This window comes from Laccaria bicolor, genomic scaffold (assembly GCF_000143565.1).
Source record: "Laccaria bicolor S238N-H82 LACBIscaffold_9 genomic scaffold, whole genome shotgun sequence".
NCBI classification, from domain to species: Eukaryota; Fungi; Basidiomycota; class Agaricomycetes; order Agaricales; family Hydnangiaceae; genus Laccaria; species Laccaria bicolor.
In genome coordinates, this window is record NW_001889880.1 from 1,191,688 (window position 1) to 1,211,873 (window position 20,186).

The following is a 20,186-nucleotide window of genomic DNA, read 5'->3' on the forward strand; positions in this document are numbered from 1 at the left end:
ATGTGCATGTGGTGGACTTCAAATATTCTGAGCTCCGCTTCTTGTGGAAACAAGGTTTCTACGCAAGCACTTTGGAAACCCTGGGTTGTTCAGGGGAAACCAGGGTTTCTGGATAGTTTAATCCCATATCAAGCACATCCTCTTAACCAGCTAACCCTCTGTACATACCGGAATAGGTTTATTCAAGGGATCACCTCTTTGCGTGCCGATGTGGCGGTTCTGACGCAACTTGTCCTATCATGGCGCAATCGTGAACCTCGCACGGAATTCGGGATGGCTTATAAACTCTGAACATGGAACAGAACAGCCCACACGTTCGCACAAATGGATCGGCTGGGGCTCGAGAAAAGCACTTCTCAGGCTACCGAAACTACTTTTCTTCTAGACCTGCATACGTCGAAGATAATATCCACCCAGCCCGAGGAAGATTTTTATGACGACGAAATACAGTACACCCCTGGCGAGGAGAGCCAAGTGATTAGGATCCTGGATAGGCGCCTTTTACCATGCATACTTTTGACGACATTCGTCCTTAACATGGATCGTACCAACAACTCAAACGCCATCTCAGATAACCTACCTCAAGATTTAGGTTTTACCATCGATACCGTAAACACCGCTACAGCGATATACTCTGTCTTGTTCTCTGTGTTTTGTTTATCTGGCGCTGTCGTGGCCAAGATTGCTGGGCCTTCACGTTGTAAGTGCTCGATTTGTTAGCTTTTCCGTATTTGGCGATTCTTCATGTCGTTCCAGGGATCCCTATTCTTATGTTCGCGTGGGGACTGGTTACCCTTGCACATGCGTTGATCAAGGATAAATTCGGTTATATAACTGGTGGGTGTTGGTGTTTTGAGATCTTGAATTGAATTTAACTCTTTGATTGATAGTGCGGTGCTGTGCGTCAGTCTTCATGTTCGTCGCTTGATCCAACTAAATCTTTTCAGGGATCGCAATCACTGAAGGAGGTAAGAAAATTGCAATGGTATCCCGGCAGTGTGTTTAACGTGTAGTAGGTGTGATCCCTGCCACACTGGTCTATCTAGGAGGATTTTACAAAGGAACGGAGTTGGCCACACGTCTGGCCTATTTGTGGGGTGTGCAAAGCGTGGCGAGCGCTTTCAGCGGCCTAATGGCCAGTGGTCTCTTACAGCTTCGTGGTCTTTGGGGTTTGGAAGGGTGGAAATGGATGTTCATCGTTGATGGGATAATCACCGTTGCGGTCGCGATATTTACTTGGTATGCTCTTTCAAATTTCGTTGTTGGATGTTTTTCACAGTGTTTATCATAGGTTCTATCTTCCCCGAGATCTTATACAAACAAGGGCTGGGTTTGGCGGGCGCAAAGCTTGGTTGACTGATAGGCAGCTGAGGATTGCCGTGACGCGAGTAATCCGCGATGACATCTCGAAGCGAGTTTACGAGTGCGTCGTTTCGGAGATCCTTTTGCTTTTCGCTATCTGATTAATCTATGATTTTCAGCAAGAGAGTCCAATGGTCGGACATCAAAGATACGCTGACTGATGTCGGTATTGTGGGACACCTTCTCATCACATCGATTGGCTTGACTCCTCTCACACCACTCCAAACATGTAAGGGCCAAATTCTTTCAGCGTTTTCCAATGATGCATTTCTTCAGACCTACCAAGCGTCATTAAATCCTTCAACTTCAACGTTTTCGTCGCCAACGCGCTAACCGCACCACCTTACCTCTTGCATGGCATTATTATGATCATGTTTGTTCATCACTCTGATAAAACGAGAGAACGAGGGTATCATGGTGCTTTTGGAGGTATGGTCGTCAATACTATGACTCTCAGTCAGGAGTTGAGCAGTTTTATGCAGCGAGTTGGCAGCTTTTGGGGTGGATTTTTTTATGGGCTCTGCCAGAGGGTGCTGGAAGAGGCATCAAATATTTTGCTGCAACATTCCTTGCATCGTGGCCGTATACTCATCCACTCAATGTTGCCTGGATGTCTGAAAACACAGGGTGGGCGTCTTTTTTGTTTTTCTTTGTTTTGATATTTATTTTTTGTTAGGAGCATCGGGAAGAGGACGGTGGCTTCGGGGTTGGTGATCGGTGCTTGTAAGCGAGTTAGAGCTTCTTCGTTTGGCCGAGACCCTTACATGTATGTATAGCAAATATATACGGAGTATGGGGATCGCAGGTAAGGCTCACATAAGTCTTCCAATTTTGGGCGGTTATTGAGCGTTTGACGCCCAGATTTACCGCGCAGATGATGCTCCTGGTGCGATCAATTTCAAGTCTTTCTTTAGCTGCCACTCATACTCTTGCGAAAAGATTTCAAGCGAGGGAACCTAACCAACATCATGTTCGCTGGGACAGCAGTTGTTTTATGGATTGTGCAAAAGTACATGTACAGGTATCGCAACGCTGTTAGGGCTAGAAAATTAGAAGTTATGACGGAGGCTGAGCGAAGGGAGGAGAAAGACAGGAAGGAAGAGAAGGGAAATGATAGTGTCATATTCAAGTTTACTACCTGAGTTCTAGCTGTACAATATATTGTAGTAGTAGTACAAGGTTGCTGTTGATATGATCACGTGTGGTGTTGTTTTTAAAGTCTGTTATAAATAGTGTCAGATTCGAACCATGAATGTCCGCAATGGATTCCAATAACCAACGCGATTCAAGTAATCAGCAGTCATCCAATGCTCAACGGGATTCATTCAATTTATCTGCCTCTGCCCAGCCCCAGCAATCAACAACCCTGACAGATTGCCCAATTCTAGTCTGGATGCTTGCTTTGAATAGGGAATACACAAAACAGGCAAGCATTCTCAACAACTCTACTTTCTACTCTAATGCAACACTAGGAATATGATGCGTGTCACCAAGTCGTCATCGAGTGCCTTCCCCACTTAACAATATCCTACGATCCTAACAATCCAGATAGCTTTCGTATGGTATTCATCATCCATCAGCCATGCTTAACCTCATTCTTCGCAGGCAAACTCATGCTCGGAATGCTTCCCCTCCTCATGATGCGACATCGACGCATACCTCGCGCCAAGTGGACCGACAAGGTTTCTAGTGCTGGGAAACATTGGATCGAACAGGTTCGAAATCCGGTTCATCTTACGTGGCGCTCTCCGCTAATCCGGCATGGAAGACGCCCGATGACATGTCTCCGGAAAAATTTATACATTCCATGATCGGATACCACCTCACCGTCGACAACTCGCTTTGTGGAATGGCGATGACCCAAGGCACCAAGCGGAGAGTCGTCAACATAGGTCTCGGCATCAAGCAATATGCAGTCCATCCGAAAGGTGCTTCAGTTGACGCTTATGTTCAGTCACTTCAGCACAAAGTTCGTCCATGTTTTTACCCTTCCCGCCATCCAGTTTATTTATTTGTTTATCTCAAAAGCTGACGACCCTAGAATTGTCCCATATTTCGGGGCAAGAGGATGCGACAAAACTCCGCCGCCTTTGTATCACTCTGGCCATGAAGGACGCCTACATCAAAGCTATTGGTCAGCCTGTAGGGTTTGACTATTCTCGTCTAGAATTCGATGTTGGGAATAAGCGAGCTTTCGGCGACGGTCATATTCTCGGAGGCTGGGAGTTCCGAGTCTTCACCGCAAACCTCGGAGTTGCGAGAGGAACAAAGCTGGTACAAGAACAGTACGAGTGCGTCTGCGCATTCTTCCGAGGAAGTCCAGAGTCCACCTTTATTTGGCATGATACTCCCAAACAACTAGAGTCTTGGGTACAATTCATCAACATTGACCAGATGGTGAAAGTGCTCCCAAAATTGTCCGCATAACTTAACATGACTTTCTGACCTCAATTTCCTCTCTTACGCTTTGCTATCTGTTGTGCTTAATACCTTTAGCCATAGTCCCGCCTCTTATTCTCGACTAATTGTACCAAGATTGTATGTAACGCTCACTTTGTAGATCAATCTCTATACCCATCTTCCACGACAATAAATGACCAAAAGATGCAACATAACCGGCATTATAGCTTCGGTCGAGCCTGTCGTTGACCACGTAACAGCATAGGCTTGATGGATTCCTGCATAACACAATTATTCAATTCCCATGATACGAAACCAACGAGAATATACCTCATAAGCAGTCGGTACCTCTGTCTGATTCAAAGGCTCGGATTGAACACATTTCCAGAGCGCTTCATACACCTTCCCATCATAAACGCCGAGTGCGCTATCCAAATATGTGTAAAATCAAGAGAACACGGAAGAAGGTAACGTAAAATGGCACCTGTCAAGCTCCCAGTCAGTAAAACCGAAGGCGTCACTTAGACCAATAGCTTCCGGTAGCAGCTCTGTGCAAAGTTTCTTAATAGTCATCCGCACCGAGCGCGTTGGGTCTCGAGAGCCACCGCTGCTGTTGAGGATGTTAAAGGAAAGAAGATCTACAAGCCCAGCCTCGACTGTTGTGACAAGGTACTACATACGGTCAGCTTTGAAAAAAAAATGGTAAGGGATAGCGGAGACGAAACTTACGAGAAGATACACTTTTCCTACAATGATCTGTTCACTCTCTGTCATCCCCGTAGACCCAAGAGTATTGATAATTTCCCCAATTTGCGCAGCAATGAAAGCTTCTGTGACGGCCTTGGCGACGCGTTGGTTGATGCTAGCGTCAGGATCATCTACGGTACGTGCATTCTTTTCCACGATTAGTGCTGCGCGCCACTCAAGGAGCAGGATAGACGTGGTGGGAGACCTGAAATCATCTTCAGTAAATGATGGAAGTGACCTAGTGGGGGGAATCAAGAGACGAAGGTAGCGCGATGATGGCAGAAGAGATTGCGTGGTAGACTCTTTGCTTTCGGAGAACAATGATCTATAAGATTTCAGTGCGGCGCGCACAACTTGTTGGTCTAGCACGAAGTTGTCCCCTTCGTAACTGTGAGGGGCTCAGCATATAACAGGAATGATAGTTGGGCAGGGTGCTGACGTTACGCTTGGAAGGTAATCGGCATAGAGCCTGCCCAAGCCAGCAAACGCGCTATACCCATGTCCGCCCATAGAACGGCGTGCTATTTCGAGGTCTTGAACTCCAGTGCTTGATACCACAACTTTCAGCCCACTCGTAATCGCATGCATCTCTGCCAGTAATGAAGTGTCCCCCCTGGATAGGTTGCCTGCAAGGGTATCGAAGGCCTTAGTCTGGGGGTAGAGATATAAAACATTGTCATTCAGTGGCACAGGGGACGTACTAAGGTCTTTCCAAGTCGGATAAACACATAAGCATGAGAGAGAATTGGGAGGATACGGTAGTACACTGAGGGATATGTTATGATCTGACGTTCAAGTCCGTCCGGTCCTATTTCGCCTTGACGACGAACGGTCGCATAACGGATTGCCACCGTCGCAGCTGAGCAAAGCTAGTTAAACATAAGGGAGATCTATAATCGTGGGCATTGACTAGAATTTACCCTTTGCCATTAACCAGCCGCCACTTGTCACCATACTATGGATCTGTGTCAGTGTGCGACGTAGAAATGAGAAGCAGTGAAGACCTTACTTGGCACGAATGTAGAGCATTCCACCATAGCTAAGTTTTGCATGAGGAGGCTTTACATATTCACCATCTCTGGTCACTTGAGCAAATTTTGAGAGCATATGTTCTTTGGGTATTCGAACATGATCGAAAACCGCAAAGCCGTTGTCTGTTGGGGAGAAACCACCAAGCGCCTTCGGACCTAGAACATAAAATTAGCTGGGTATATATTCAAGGAGGCGATAAAAAAACATTACCAATGTCGCCAATTTTAATCCCAGGAAGTACCTTGTGGTCATCTTCGTAAAATCAGGGAGTAGATATGCCAGGAATCGCCGAGAAGAAAAAACTCACGCATTGATCTTAGCTGGACAAAAAAAAGATGTGGCCCAAAGTCTTTCCCACCAGGTAATATCAACTTTGCTTGTACAACACCATGTGTGGCCGTTTTCCCCAAGCCTCCGATCCACCACTTGCTGCTTGTGGTGGTTGGAGAGTGGATTTCGAACTCTTGCGTCTCCGGAATGAATGTAGCTGTTGTTTCCAAACGCGATACATTGGTACCATGCCCGAGTTCAGTCTGCAAATAGCATCCCAAAATACCTTTCGTGGCAATAAGATCAGAATATTTCGCCAAGAGAGGAGGGGATGCTTGAAGCATAAAGACGGGTTGGAAGGCTGAAGTTCTCTCAGAAGTTTGACGTAGATTATGGGCAACGAAACCGACAAACCAACGTTATGCAGACTGATAGGAAGTTGCTCATCCAGTGTCGCAATTGCTATGCTCGTCTCATGTTGGGTCCAACTGTGAAGCTCTTGCAGCTCGTACACACGGTTTGTTAGGGCCATGCCTCGGGTATACCTTTCTGTTCTTGACATGAATTCTCTATTGGTAAAGTTATTGAGATGAGATCAAGTGGCAGCGAGCGAGTAAATCACCTTCTGGCCTTGTCGAATACCGCGTCACGTTCCAGAATTTGTGTTACCTTACGCCTTGTTTCCCATTGATCTTCGCCGTCTAATTTGGTGAATGTCAGCCAATAACTCCTCAAAGACCCTGTCGACATACTGTGAAGGAAGCTACGAATGGTATCGAGCGCGAGTGTGGTACTGCGCCTTGCTTTCAGCATGTCCACTCCGGTTTGTTCATTAACGTCGTGAGCGGACATTGTGGTGGTCGTATATCCAAAGCGAAACGGGAGGCGAATTGAAGAGATATCCAGTTAAGTCCAAACTGTCCAGTTCAGGGGTAACATGAACTCCGGGGTCGGGGATCGACATTGGCCCATGTGACTTGCCTGTTCCATTATTCTGAATTTTAGAAAAAAACGCGTAATGATTTATATGAGGCAGCAAGATAAGAAAACTAGAAGGATCGGGCAAACTAGCCGTGGACTAGTACTACGTGAACATACGTACATTTACACAGCATCAATAGGAATCAAGAGGCGTATGAGCCTTAGGTATTGAATCAAGGAACGATGGTGATTCACAAAGACGGGGGAAAAAAAATCAAGGCGATAACGAATGAAGAATCCGTGCGAGAAATAGGTAAACACAAGTAATGCAAGCTCATCACTGATTCTTGTAGACCTGCTGTAAATCCAAGCACGTTAAGTCAACCACAAGAAACGGCATCAGTAAAGAAACCCACCTCAATGTCGTCTCTGAATAACTTCGCAATCTTGGCTCTCTGAATCTTCTGCGCAGCCGTCACGAGGCCATTCTCTGGAGTCCACTCTTCAGCAGTCAGAATCACAGCCTGCAATAGCTCCGTGGGCTTGAACCCGTTTTTCTTCCCGACGGCATTGCACTCCTTTAGTACAATTTCTTTGACCTTGGGGTCATGACAGAGGGCATCAAGCTGTTGGGAAGAGCTAATTCCTTTGCCGTCGAGGAACTGACGGAGGTGAGCTTCATGGGGAATAATGACGGCCATAGGCTGCTTGGCTTCCTGTGTAGCGTGGACGCAGATGTTGCCAACAAGATTGCATGCTTTGTAGATGGACTCGAGACGCTCCAGGGCGATGTACTGCACAGAAAGGAAGGTCAGCGTAGGAAACATGTCGAGTAGGCGGCCAACGAACCTCTCCACTGGCCAGCTTTATAAGGTTCTTTAACCTAGTCATGGAAAGGTGAATAATGGGACGAGAAAAAAATCAGGTAAAGCATACCTATCAATGAGAGAGAGTGTGCCATCCGGATTCCACTGTCCAACATCGCCTGTTCTCAGCCATCCATCTTTTGTAAAGATCGTTTCGTCGCTGTTCAAATCAGGGCGCTTAAAATAACCTTTGACGACAGAGGGTCCACGAATGCACACTTCACCCTGGGGGGGATTGTTGGTTGAAAGGTATCCAGCATCGGGGACGTCAAGGAATTTGACTTCAATGCAAGGCACGGGGAGACCGACGGAGCCGTACCGCATCAGCTCAGGAGGAAGGATAGCACACATCCCACACGACTCCGTCATGCCGTAACCTTGAAGAACGATGACAAGTGCTGTAGTCAAGAATTCTTGAGTTTCACGACTAATAGCGGCACCTCCGCTGAGCGCAATTCTGAGCCTGCCGCCAGTGGCGGCCCTAACGCCCGACAGTACAACACTATCTGCGAGAGCAGCAAGAATCGGGACGTTGTTCTTCTTTGCAGCCATAGCACCGTTGAACATGCCCTTCTTGATCGTGCCACTTGAGTTGACCTTAGTGAGGATGCCCTTCCTGATGGTTTCCCAAACCGCTGGGACGCCGACCATGATCGAGGGACGGAAGGCTCCAATATCCCCTTTGCATTTTCGGACAGAGGCGTCTGTGAGGGTCTTGACGCGGCCAAAGCCGGACGGCATGCCCACAAAGAGCATACACATCTCGACAATGAATTCAAGGACGTGTGCAAGAGGAAGATACGCGAGATAGCTATCTTCATATGTTAGATGGTGGCCAAGAAGCACGTACACTGCGCCAACAGAAGCAATGAGATTGCTGTGCGTGATGCAAACACCTTTGGGTGCTCCAGTACTGCCGCTAGTGTACATGATCAGTGCAGTCGAGTCGGGCTTGGGACGACGCGCTGCTAGGGAATCTTTGGGCAAAGCCCTTCCAGTTTCGCGGAGCTTATCGAGGCTGAAGACCTGGATAGTCTCTCGGACCGCTTGAAGCTTGTCAACAATATCTTTTCCAGGTTCGCCATCAAAGATGACGTATTTCACTGTGGGGGTGTTGGCAAGAACCTTGAGCAACGTGGGAAGTAGCTCCGCATTCGTGAAGAGCCCAGCACAGTTAGGCTCGTTGAGTGAATGTGTGAGACCCTCCTCCCCAAGGGTGTCGTACGCGGTGGCGATGGTCGTTGAGATCGACGCACATGCATGGGACATGAGTTGCCAATTCACGCTGCGAAAATGGTTGTAGTTATTGTAAGGTCTCCTTAGGTAGGCTAAGCGCACCTGGTCTGAGAATAGACGTTGATCACGTCGTCCGAAGTCACTCCGAGGTGAATGAGAGCCCGAGCAATTTCTGAAACGGCTTCTTTGACCTCAATGAAACTGAGATACTTGTAGTCGCTCAACTCGAAGAATTTCCATTTCTTCTTCTCCTTGACCTCCTGACCGTCGATGACCTTCGTGACCTCCTTTTCTTCCTCAATAACGTTGACAACGTCACGCCATCCCAATGCCTTCCGTGAACCATGGGTGCGGGCTGCGTATTCGACGATGTCGTACACCGTGTCTATGCCCTCGAACGGTTGGGTGACGAGGCCGTCCTTCGAAAGCGTACACCGACGTATTGGCCCTTCCCCTGGACCTGCTGGTGCTTCAACTTCGACAGAGCCCTCGCCATAGTACCCAGGCTTATTTGTATGTACCTTCATGGTGATGTGGGGTGATGGAGGTGGACGGGAAAAGCAAGGTCTCGAGTGGAACTTGACTTGCCTAACCTACTCGGCAGCGGGCACGTGATGTCGAAGAAATACCCCAACCATAAGCCTTACTTAAAAGCCCTTAGCCTACTACGAATCTGCATACTTTACGCTCTCCGCCGACTTGGAGGTCAACGTTCAACGTTTAATTGCATGAGTTGATAGAGCTTTTTTCAAAAAGATCTGTACAATATTTTTCTTCGACTGGCCATATGTGGTTTAGTTTTGCCAAGTTGAATGTGATACTTCAAAACAGCGTTTTGGCCGGGTAATTTCATTGTAATTATGTAGTTGTACATAAGTTCTTGAATTTATCTAGAGCTACCTAGGTGTAGTAGTCTTGGGTAGACCTGTAGCTACCTGTAGATTCATACTCGCCATAGAATATCAGGCTTGGCGGATGATCTGTACCTTGAATGATGCGAATGGGGTTATCCAGTGACAAAAACAGGCCGTGGGACACTGATGGCTGACCGCGCTTCTCCGCGCATTTTACAATCGAAGCGTTCTCCAAGTCCTTTTACCTTCTTCTTCTCTCCTTCACAAACACTCAAAGGTCAGCCGTTGATAGGCCTTGCCCCCGATCACCATGCACATTCCCACTGGTAAGCTCCACTATGCATGCAACACCACCTGTATAATGCTAACGTGGACAGCCTATGGACAGCAAGCAGGTCCTTAGTCGTTTGCTCCCACATTCCCTCTGGTGAGCCAACCAACACCTTGTTGCATAAACCTTACTAACGGCACATTAGGTACAGTAGTTTCTATGGACCAACAAAACCACGGCAGTAAGCTTCACCATTTCTTCTGTTTGTTGATTGTGTGCTAACGTGTTTACACTCAACAGCGTCGCTATCACGGTTTGGTTCAAGTTTCAGTAGGGCATCACAACTATTTGCGCGATGCTGGGGAATGTCAACGATCACATGGTGCCGGGGTGCCATCTTTTTGACTGCACATCAATGACATCCCCTGCTCCTTCCAGTGTGCAGTGGCCGACACACTTTGGATGTTTATATGCTTGTAGTCTACATTTACGTTGGCATGTACAGTAGCACTGCTGCAATATATTTTTCTGCATACATTTCGGATATTTTTCGGCATTTTTGGCCTGACACTGGAAAGCTCCTTGATCATGTGATAGATCAGATGTGAATCGCTGTTGAGATTTGGTTGATCGGTAGGCCGCGTAGAGCCTGGTAGACCGGCTAGGAACTGTCTACCGGAACTACCGTAAAAAGGCGAAATTACAGTGCTTTACATAGGAGGAGGCTATCAACGGGCCTACCGATCACTATACGTCAACATAGGTCTACGTAGACAATGTTCTGTTTCCAGATGTTGTGGCCCTTGGCGTTTGTTTTTAACTCAATTCTAGGCAGGTCAGGATCGTCAGGTCCCAATTGGCAGGGCGCCGATCACCACCCACCACCGCTTTTTGATGCCCTGACCTGTCTTTTGGCTTTGCATTCTGCTTCGCTTGTGCTTGAAAGTTGAGTTGCAGAAATAAGAATTCCATTCAGTTATATTAGACACGCGTCCTTTCCTTTCAATTTCATACGGTTTTCTCCAGTGTAAAGAAAAATATTATGTATCTGGGCGGAGTCAATAATTTGCTCGAGCTCAGCACAAGGCCTAGGATTTATCCTTACAGCCATTATGTACCCACCGAAATATTCTGCTCCATTAGTTTTGTTTTGCATTCAGCGTAAGTCGATTCCAAGCTACTTATTCCAAGTTACTGTACGTATTTTTGCATTTGCGTATCCGCCGCTCGGCGTTCGATCAGCGGACTTCGAAACTCATTCGCCGAAGACGTCGGGTTGACCTGATCAACCTCCTAGAATTCTATGTCGTCCAGAGCCCTGACAATGTCATGCAACATGTTGATTCGAACTTCGTATTGTGGAGCATGCGAACTCGGTCGACATCGGTCGACGTCTATCGTTCAGGTGACTCCATGACTAGGATGTGGCGTATCAGAGCCTTCGATACCAACGTTGACCTTCTTTCTTTCCATCAATTCCTGCGTCGGAAAGTGCACTCCTGTCCTGTCGAACCAGGAAGTCCGAGACGGAATACGTCCCTCTCATGTGTAGACAAGGATATCTTTTGGGGTGGCTTTGCATAATTTACATTGATATGCAGTATATTTAATACTACGTCAAAAGCCAAGGGTAGTGTACAGCCAAAAATATTTATATAATTTGTTTCTTTTGGGGGCTTGGAAGCGCGCAAGTCCTTCGCGGCGATATACAACAGAGAAAGCGAGAGATGTGAAGAACGGGGGTACCGTAATTGCAAGGTTGTGTTGAGCAGGATCAAATGCAAGCATGTTGAATGGTAGTGCGTTCGATGTTGAATTGTATATCGTGAAGAGGAAGAGCATTCAAAGGTTGGTACAGAGAAAGAAGGGCAAGAACCATTTGAAGGATGGAAAGCCATAACCAATGAGATGATGGATGATGCAGGAAATGCTGGAGACGATGATGATAGAGCGATCTGGCCTGCGACGAGAGCTCGAGAGCAATGCGATAAGGAAGAGGACGACGATGATGATGATGATGGAAAGGACCATGCTGCAAAGAGCAAAATGCCTGTCTAATTTAACCTAGAGTGTGATAAAATCGTGATGGGCCGTGAGCAGAGAGTGCCGCCGAGATATATAGTAGTCATGCAAGAGCGAGGAATGTCCACAAAAATGAAGAAATAAGACAACAACAAAACAGCTATCTGCCCCAACGACAAAAGGACGATGAGATTGTCGACGAACACCCCACCAACATTGACGAAATTGCAGAGCTTAGTACACTTGCATACTGGCGTCGTAGTAGTCATGACCATGCGAATAATCGCCATAGATATTTTGACTCTGCACACCCGTCAGGTGGTTGTTTCCCTCCTCAGGAACGACCATTGGTGGATGAAGATATGTTGAGAAAAGACTCTCGTCGTCCTGGGGGACCATTGGTGGGTGGAGGTAGTCCATTGGGGACTCTTCTGACCCCGCCGGGGGTAGCATGGGTGGATGAAAGATGTGAGGGGAACTATCGCCCTGGGGCATCATAGGTGGGTGCCAGAAGGTATTACCAGACCCCCGGAGGGCCGGCCCATTGTTAAAAGTACTCCCCGAGTTGAAGTTGCTAAATGGAAACTCCATGGAAGACCGTTGGGAGTGAGAGGTCGCCGATGACGCAGACGAGTAGCCATCGTTGTATGAGCTATATGATATGGCCGAAGACGGCGGTTCAGAGGCCGAATCTGTGCTCATTCTGCGGCGTTTGTTGCTCCTCGGGCTCATGCTAGGGTCAACCTCGGAGGACGACGACTCAACGGAGGAGAATGGCAGAGTGTCTGCAGGCACGTTGTAGAGTTGCGAGAGATAGTCCGGGTGGTAAGGACCGGGAAACTGAAGTTGAAACGCGTTTTGGAATAGGGTGTTCGTATTGTGGTCATTTCCAAGCGCGCCGATGAGCTCAGATTGGGTAGAGCGATAATCCATCTCCTCTGAGTACTCGTAGGTCATTTGTGTCGTGGAGTCGGGAGCAAGGGTCGGGGAGGCATCGAGAGCTGGGGAAGCGCGACGGCTAACACCTGGACTTGCAGATGGGGTATCCTCCATGGCCTGTCCGCTACGACGTGCATCGTGCCTTGAGCGTTTACGAATAACATCGGACTTCATAGAAATGGGTCTCGCAGAGCCATGGAGCTTATAGTAGAGCCCACACCTGATATTTCTCATCAGGCGAATTAGAGTCAGATATGAAGAGATACACACGCGTTACAAACGGTTTTACCCTCATCATCTTTCCTCCAAAGGGGGGTAGCCGTAGTGTGACAGTTGTAGCACTGAGCAGCCGCTAAAATGGAAGTCAGTACGTCAAGACTCCAATGAAAAAACCAATGAACGAACTCATAACATCGACCGTCTCCTGACGAGGAGCTGCTTGAGCACGACCTTCACCGTGCGTGTTGCGCATGCTTTTGGGACGGGGTCGTTTGTGCTATAAAAATCGAAGATATATCCCTTCCCAAAGGAAGAAGAATGAAGGACCTACCAACTTGCAATAAAGACCACAAGCATTGCAGTTGAGCTCATCGTTGAGCCCCCGCCTCCAGAGGGGGGTGTGAGTAGCACCACAATTAGAGCACTCCGCCTTCACACCACCAGGTGCGGAATTGGAGCCAGCTGCGCCACCAGTCATGCTGCGGAGCACAGCTGGATTGAGGCTGGTTGCGGTCGCTCCTGGGCCAGAGGAGCGTGTAGTGGGTGTCGCCTGCGTCCTGACGGTCAACGTCGGCCTGCCTGTAGGTGTGTTGGCCCGCGTCCCGTAAAGAGGGTTCACCTTTGATGGTGAGACTGTCTCAGGAAGGATCTCCTTGACTGCCTGTGACAAGGGTGGGATGTTCTTTAAGGAGTGACTGTTGTTATGGTTCTGAGTGTTGTTACTGTTCTGAAGATTGCTTGTCCTGCGCGTGGTGTGACGTCGCTGGCTATGATACTCATCGTCACTGGAGTTGCCACTATCTTCGTCGTCGCTAACAGAAGTGTTTTTCGTCGACCGTTGGGAGACCGTGGGTGCAGGGATGGCGGACATGACGACATCTTGAGAATAGGACGAGGAAGAAGATGAAGATGAGATATTGGAATAAACTTCTTGGAAATGCAGTGTGGTGGTGTTGGTCGACCAGAGGTCAGGGCTATCGGCAGAATCGACTCCATGAAGTAGCTCGTCGAGGGGAAGCTCGATAGTGGGGCGCGAGACGCAGAAAGAATCGTTATTGCCTGAGGCGTTAAGCCCTTCGCCGTAGTTCATGTGTGTCGTAAAAGTGGGAGAGGGGTTCAATAATGCGGAGGGACCAAAATCGTTACTGAACAAGGAAGGGAAACGAAGGGAAGTGGAAGAAGGCTGGGAGATGGCGCTCCTGCCGTCTTTGCGCCCGCGCTGAGTAATAGGAGGCTCCTTCTCAATGCCCTCGTCGTCCGCCATTATAATGTTCTCGTGATTGTTGTCAGGTTGAGCACGAGCGGTAGCCCTTGTGCGCTTGCTCAGATCTAAGGATGGCTTTGTGTCGGGTTTCTTGACAGGGATGTTAGAGGCAGGGCCAAGCTGGTCGACGCTAAAGGTAAACTGCATGCGCTTGATGGTACCAGGCTTTGCGTTCTGGCTGGCTTCGCGGTTGCGCTCCTTTTCTACAGCACGTTGTCGTATCATATCGGTGGAGTGGTTTCGTTTGAAGTCGGGAGCCTCGAGCTCCTCAATGCTCCTGGGAATCAAGAGTTGTAGGAAAAGAAAGAAAAAGGAATGGTGCAACGAACCGTCCTTTCTCCTTGTCCAGTTTGTCGCCCATGCACTTGGAGAGTTTCTTGAACTCACGCTTAGACTTTGCATTGTCGGTGTCGACCATGAGGTTCTGGAGGTGCCATAACCTCCAACTCAAGTTCTCGAGCCTTTGCCCTTGTTCAAGATAGCTGGCAACCTTTGTGCAGACCTGATAAGAAATATTAGGATGTTGATTGAAATTGAAACCAGGGATGAACAGGGACCTTCCAAGTCTTCGTCAAAGACTCAGTGTCGTTGAGGTTGCTGAACGCGACAAAAGACTTGTTTCCCTGCAGTAGCTCGGTAAAAAGGACGACGATGAGAGCGACAATACGCACCTTGAACTTGAGATTGAGGATAGAGGGCATTTAGGGATGAGGGGATCAGAGGCAAGGGCAACAAGAAAAAGGGCTCTGAAAAGGGAGAGCGTTTTACACAAATTTCACTCAAGTTTTACGACAAACGCTGAAAAAACAATCTAAAAAGGAAAGCCAGGTGCCATCAATATAAATTTTGCGCAAATTTGCAATTACGGTTCAAATTGGGACGACACATCTGACTCGAGCCGATTCCCCGAGCCAATCATAGAAATATATACTCAGCAACATTTGAACTCCTCCTCACACGTGTAGCACACATATCACCACCGAAGGAACTACTCGGACATCCAACGATCTATGTGCCACTTTCCCCTTTTGACCCTGCCTTCTCCTGTCAGTACAGCACATTGTCAATGGCCCCTACCCACCACACATGTAGTTGACTACACGAGGCCTTCCAATGTTGATCTTAGCAGAAGCAGCGCTGCGGTAGTGATCCTGTTCTGCCACGCAGGGTAGCAGAATACGTCTTACATCTCAATCTACAACTGCTTTCCGACGCCGTCAATTGAATCGAATTCATTTCGTTAGATAGATCATTCTCCACAGAACAACTCACAATGTCGCAGTCCCAATACTTTCCCCACAACTTGCCCACAACCCTAGTGGCGGAATCTTGAGGTGCCTTGATACGCAAATCCGGAAGGTATATGTCACTGTCGAAGGTGCACAATTTCAAAAATACCGAAGACGCATCACGCGATGTACTTGCAAGGCGATGACTGGCTTCGCTGATAACGGTGTGAGGAATTCAAATCTAGATGTTATACGTACTGCGAGTGCATGTCGTTTTGACAGCGCTTGATGCAATCGCCCATCACCGAGGCTGTGAAACCTCCCAGGGAGTTCTACTTCATTGGTCATAAACGTTCCTTGGGCAACGCCGCTAGTACGCGCCCAACATGGAGATTAGATGGCAGGGGACGTCTAGGAAGTGTTCATTCCGACCGATATACCTTCGCAAATTGACATGTCCTACCGCATACAATATCATGCCAATACATAGAACGTTTGTACAGTCTGGCAGCCAAGCCCCAAAGAGACTGAAGTAGGAGAGAAATAAGCCAGCGGGAGGACGCGAGCCAAGATCCGGTATCAAGTGTGTTCGCCTATCCAACAGGTCCAGTTGGGTAGCTCAATAGCAAAACAACGAGGTGAGGCGTGGTAGTAGCGCTGCCTGCCCATTTCGTTCAAAGTATGTGTTTCTCATCAAAAGAAATCCAAAATAGCAGATCGATAAGACCCAGCCATCGATAAGTGCAGAAAGGAAACACGTGAGATGACGAGTTCAAGCCTCACAAGGCGAGAAATCAGAAAGGTAGACGGTGGCGATGAGTCGGATTTTTTCGCATATGGAATTTCATTTCATCAGCTGCAGGGATCTCTCGGAAAGAACCCATGCCTTAGCCAAGTGCGGGGGGTCAAAATCCGAAAGGAAAAGCATACGCCTGGAGACGGAGAAGCGCCCATAAACAATGTATCCGAAGCAGTACCGTGATTACAAGCAGTTGGAACGATTGACGCGAGGTAGCCGAAATGTGATATTTGCAGAGACCTTTAAGCTTTGAATTCGGCAGGACCTCAGCCTCGAGGGGAACTTGCTGTGGTCTTTCAGGCGCACAGTCAGTACAAAGCTAGCCGTCACCAATCAAACATGTGCCAATAGAAATCTCGAGTGGAAGATGAACATAGGCCATATGAATCTGTCTAAATTGGCTCACCTTGCTCAAACGGAGAACGCATGTGCAGTCGAGGCCATGGTTCAGGGAGATGAAAAATGAACGAGGATGGGTTATAGTGGGTTATCCCAGGATATCCCTGAGCAGCTGACAGGCCGAGAATTTTAGCGTTTTGAGTTTAGGTCCGGGAGTGCCCACTGCCGTAAGTGGTACCAAGGTTGTGACCGTACGTCACCCTCGTCACAACGTCTTCATGCAACAAATAGGGGCGACTGGTGCCAGTGACGAATACTAGTGCGTCTGAAGAACCACCTGACCACCAATGATTTACTACCCCGCACTAATCAGACCTCTTATCGATGGATGAAATTCCTTGCTGATCACCCTTAGTGTCCCGTAATCGGAGGAACACGTTCGGTGCCGTTCATGATAATGCGGGGAAGGGACGGAATCAAGACGGAATAATGATCGGGTCTGCGATGATGGTGGCAAAGGTGGAAATCAACTACATAGGTACATAAATAACAAACATATCTTTTTTCTGACATATCTTCTGTATACAAGTTCTGGGCGCTCAAGTTCCACTAAGTAATAAATTAATAATACCTATAGCCGTTGCAACTGCGGCCTTCCAGCAAGGTCGTTTCTAGCTGCACTTGTCGAAAGGAAGATATGTACTGCAGCAGCCCTGGCAAGCCTTACGTCGGTATGTCAAAGATACGCACGCGTTTATTTTCCAAGATCAACTCGACAACCTCGAGGGTGTACAACGTCTCAATGATTCCTTCATGAACTCACCAAGCCCAAAAAAATTTCTCTAAGAGAACTTTTGGTAGGTAGAGCGGATGGATGTCGACACGGCTGATTGGAATTCAGGAAGTAGTTGATCATGGCAAACGTTAACCGCGCTAGTGGCGAAGCGACATGTCAACAAACCTAACGCCGCACAGAAGACCCCCAAAATTTTATGCAAGTTGTCATTGATGAGTCCCACTGGCAGATAACTTTTCTGCCGTAGGGTGTCACTAGCGCGGTTCTACCAACAACAATGGAACCAACCCTCTGGTGAACACCTATTTCGGAGTCAGTCAGGCTGGGCCTCTAAGGCCTGAGGTACTTACACCTTGCACGTCATTTCTCTGACGGGAAATTTACGGATCTTCACCTCTATGGGGCGGATACCGACTAAATCAATGTTCGGAAAACGCGCCGATATCTTCTGGTTCTAGATCAACGCTTCTCGCGCATCTCAGACAATGGATTGTGCCAGGTTCTTTTCGAGAGGTAACCCACAAATGCAATCTGACATAATGACGACAAGCCATCTAGCCTTCTACTACACCGTAAACCCACGCGTATTCCACCCGTCTCTATCCTTGCGACCTTCTACTATCAGCATCATATCGACACAGTGGACAGATACACACCTCTTAGGCTTGCGCATTCACAAGAATGTTCGCCATACGTTTTATCAGGAGAAGGGTACATCGACTCCGTGTCTTCCGAGATCGACGCGGTCGGCACTAGAGCCAGATTGATATGCTGGGGCTCTTGAAAACACAGGCGCGAAGACCCGAGCCCAAGGTCAATCGTAGCATTCAACCGTTCGCGCAGCCGACCCCGCGAGTTGTACCTGTGCCTGTTTTGTGTGAATTCCATTGTTTCTGAAAAAGCGACTCACATGGCCAGCACGGAGTTCGCGTAAACTTGAAAAGGATAAGCGACTCTTCTGTTAGATAATGATTTAGCACTCACTCCTTGGCGTTGAAAATTCTATTCCTAGGTATAGTAAAGAATCTGGTTTCGCCACATACTATAAAAGAAGGAGGGGTAAGCATGTAGAGGAACACTGCTACGGCTTGCGCACCAAGACAATGCACATAATTGCAAAGAAACTCAAAAGGGGAGTCAGATCAGCGTACCGCTTGATGGAGGAGAAAGATGTACCTAGTTGTCAAGCCAGACCCAATGAAATAATCGATCAGAGATGCAAGCACATCATCAGCCCTCACAAGATATCATAACTACGATAGCCACGGATATGCACCACAGTGAAGCTTACCGTGTTCCGATATTACTTTTGTACAACAAGAAACACATAGCACATGCAATGGCTATGTCGATCAAGGCGGTCGCCCCGAATCCTAGATAGATCGCGTACTAAAATAATTTCAGAAGCGAGTAATAATAGTAAACCCAGGGAGGCACACCTGGAAATTTTCGTCGAAACCAAGAATCACCGTGATTCGTTGTCTAATGATCGTGCTCAATCAAAACGTTGACCAGTCACACAGACATGTAGCACATACAACTCCACAAGGAAGACTGAGAAATGAGATGTTGTGTAAGTACGTCAATGGGATACAGGGCTCAAACCCTACCAACTCCGACAGCTTGTTGGAGCCGGTGCATAAGTTTTTATCTTCCCAAAGTAGCAAAATCGAAAACGAACCAAAGGCAGATAGAGCGACGACAACTACAAACACCTACTCCAAGGATGTTACATTGGCAATACGGTGCATGAGTATATAACGCACTTGGAGGGCCCGTGTGGTTCTTCGTTTCAAGAGAAGATTTTGAGATACTGATAATGTCATTCAACCGTTGAAACAGAGACAAAGTGCCTGGTTCAATTCACATTTCCAAATTTGATAGAGATACAAGCTAGGTATCCACAGTTAGTGGATGAGACGGAAGCACCAGAGGTATGAACCGCACCATTGAACGAAGACAATAAAAAACACCTACAACAATCTCGTCAGGGTCATTGTTCGTTGCGAATGAATGTCTCCAACACACCTGGGTTGTGCCTAGAGCCTGAATAATAACTGAATGTCAGTGAAGGACACCGAACTCAAAAATTTCACCTGCCTTGAGGCTCCTGCAAAGCGCCCCAGTTCTAGTTAAATGAGGAAGGACACCGCAAGTGCTCACCAAAGTGCCTGGGAACCAGACCTAACATCGCCAAAACGTTCAACGACGAACGCATACATCATATCGATGCTGAAGGCAAGATGCAAAGCGTCCAAAAGGCTGAGCATTACAGAGCCTCAGCTGGATAACAAGGAAGCGAGGAACAGGTTGCGTGCCAGACTGTAGAAATCTGAAGATATCTGTCAACGCAGTGGCATCCTAATTGTGAAGTTCACAAACCGTTGCTTTCTGCCATTTAGAATCATTGGGATAGGTCGTAAAATATAGATAGGTTTGTAAAATGGTGATTCCAAACAATCTACAAGACGATTATCAGCACGGCAAGAAAGAGGTAGTTATTGCAAAGTTATTGTGCCATAACGCACACTGCACCAATGGTAAAGCCAAAGAAGGCACCTGCTACTGAATGTTGCACATTCTCCGTAGCACTTGACATAACTATCGTGACGGGGAGGAA

At 47.7% G+C, this 20,186-nt stretch overlaps 7 protein-coding genes across 7 annotated transcripts; 3 read left to right on the forward strand and 4 right to left on the reverse strand.

Moving 5' to 3' along the window:
* Window positions 1–324: 324 nt before the first annotated feature.
* LACBIDRAFT_248936 (uncharacterized protein) lies at window positions 325–2,504 on the forward strand (the record flags this gene model as incomplete). The annotated part of the gene is made up of 11 exons (XM_001879781.1): window positions 325–700; window positions 757–843; window positions 1,017–1,239; window positions 1,292–1,423; window positions 1,482–1,613; window positions 1,649–1,791; window positions 1,845–1,989; window positions 2,039–2,057; window positions 2,119–2,167; window positions 2,210–2,248; window positions 2,302–2,504. The coding sequence occupies 11 exons, from the start codon at window positions 325–327 to the stop codon at window positions 2,502–2,504; spliced, it is 1,548 nt and encodes a 515-aa protein (XP_001879816.1).
* A 134-nt stretch (window positions 2,505–2,638) lies between these two features.
* LACBIDRAFT_293947 (uncharacterized protein) lies at window positions 2,639–3,970 on the forward strand. Its single transcript, XM_001879782.1, has 5 exons — window positions 2,639–2,788; window positions 2,835–2,919; window positions 2,968–3,077; window positions 3,131–3,331; window positions 3,391–3,970. Exons 1-5 carry the CDS (start codon window positions 2,756–2,758, stop codon window positions 3,787–3,789), a joined length of 828 nt encoding a protein of 275 aa, XP_001879817.1. The 5' UTR covers window positions 2,639–2,755; the 3' UTR covers window positions 3,790–3,970.
* Window positions 3,971–3,983: 13 nt separating this feature from the next.
* On the reverse strand, window positions 3,984–6,663 carry LACBIDRAFT_319093 (oxidase, peroxisomal; the record flags this gene model as incomplete). Its single annotated transcript, XM_001880023.1, has 13 exons — window positions 3,984–4,040; window positions 4,093–4,189; window positions 4,247–4,434; window positions 4,492–4,897; window positions 4,949–5,160; window positions 5,211–5,368; window positions 5,430–5,464; window positions 5,519–5,696; window positions 5,752–5,793; window positions 5,849–6,172; window positions 6,226–6,380; window positions 6,434–6,512; window positions 6,564–6,663. 13 exons carry the CDS (start codon window positions 6,661–6,663, stop codon window positions 3,984–3,986), a joined length of 2,031 nt encoding a protein of 676 aa, XP_001880058.1.
* Window positions 6,664–7,069: 406 nt separating this feature from the next.
* Window positions 7,070–9,361, reverse strand: LCF (long-chain-fatty-acid-CoA-ligase; the record flags this gene model as incomplete). Its single annotated transcript, XM_001880024.1, has 5 exons — window positions 7,070–7,090; window positions 7,149–7,526; window positions 7,582–7,615; window positions 7,669–8,883; window positions 8,937–9,361. The coding sequence occupies 5 exons, from the start codon at window positions 9,359–9,361 to the stop codon at window positions 7,070–7,072; spliced, it is 2,073 nt and encodes a 690-aa protein (XP_001880059.1).
* A 513-nt stretch (window positions 9,362–9,874) lies between these two features.
* LACBIDRAFT_319095 (uncharacterized protein) lies at window positions 9,875–10,378 on the forward strand (the record flags this gene model as incomplete). The annotated part of the gene is made up of 4 exons (XM_001879783.1): window positions 9,875–10,014; window positions 10,066–10,115; window positions 10,165–10,200; window positions 10,260–10,378. 4 exons carry the CDS (start codon window positions 9,875–9,877, stop codon window positions 10,376–10,378), a joined length of 345 nt encoding a protein of 114 aa, XP_001879818.1.
* A 1,129-nt stretch (window positions 10,379–11,507) lies between these two features.
* On the reverse strand, window positions 11,508–15,901 carry LACBIDRAFT_293949 (siderophore biosynthesis regulatory protein; the record flags this gene model as incomplete). The annotated part of the gene is made up of 9 exons (XM_001880025.1): window positions 11,508–13,140; window positions 13,191–13,272; window positions 13,326–13,416; window positions 13,471–14,680; window positions 14,733–14,885; window positions 15,075–15,147; window positions 15,485–15,554; window positions 15,676–15,847; window positions 15,891–15,901. The coding sequence occupies 9 exons, from the start codon at window positions 15,899–15,901 to the stop codon at window positions 12,216–12,218; spliced, it is 2,787 nt and encodes a 928-aa protein (XP_001880060.1). The 3' UTR covers window positions 11,508–12,215.
* Window positions 15,902–17,612: 1,711 nt separating this feature from the next.
* On the reverse strand, window positions 17,613–20,173 carry LACBIDRAFT_293950 (uncharacterized protein; the record flags this gene model as incomplete). The annotated part of the gene is made up of 23 exons (XM_001880026.1): window positions 20,095–20,173; window positions 19,949–20,027; window positions 19,885–19,898; window positions 19,730–19,828; window positions 19,667–19,676; window positions 19,595–19,612; window positions 19,514–19,539; window positions 19,434–19,459; window positions 19,333–19,379; window positions 19,248–19,281; window positions 19,177–19,188; window positions 19,105–19,120; window positions 19,006–19,048; window positions 18,858–18,955; window positions 18,743–18,802; window positions 18,663–18,690; window positions 18,551–18,608; window positions 18,477–18,501; window positions 18,223–18,428; window positions 17,917–17,980; window positions 17,855–17,868; window positions 17,732–17,788; window positions 17,613–17,656 (listed from the first exon to the last, which is right to left on the reverse strand). Exons 1-23 carry the CDS (start codon window positions 20,163–20,165, stop codon window positions 17,613–17,615), a joined length of 1,149 nt encoding a protein of 382 aa, XP_001880061.1. The 5' UTR covers window positions 20,166–20,173.
* Window positions 20,174–20,186: the final 13 nt, after the last annotated feature.

What these genes read in the sequence shown, in the direction of transcription:
- LACBIDRAFT_293947 (XM_001879782.1), top strand. Translation starts at nt 2,756, where the DNA reads ATGCTTGCTTTGAATAGGGAATACACAAAACAG. An exon ending in ATAGGGAATACACAAAACAG is followed by an intron (nt 2,789 to 2,834) that starts GCAAGCATTCTC and finishes ATGCAACACTAG; the next exon opens with GAATATGATGCGTGTCACCA. An exon ending in TTCAGTCACTTCAGCACAAA is followed by an intron (nt 3,332 to 3,390) that starts GTTCGTCCATGT and finishes TTATCTCAAAAG; the next exon opens with CTGACGACCCTAGAATTGTC.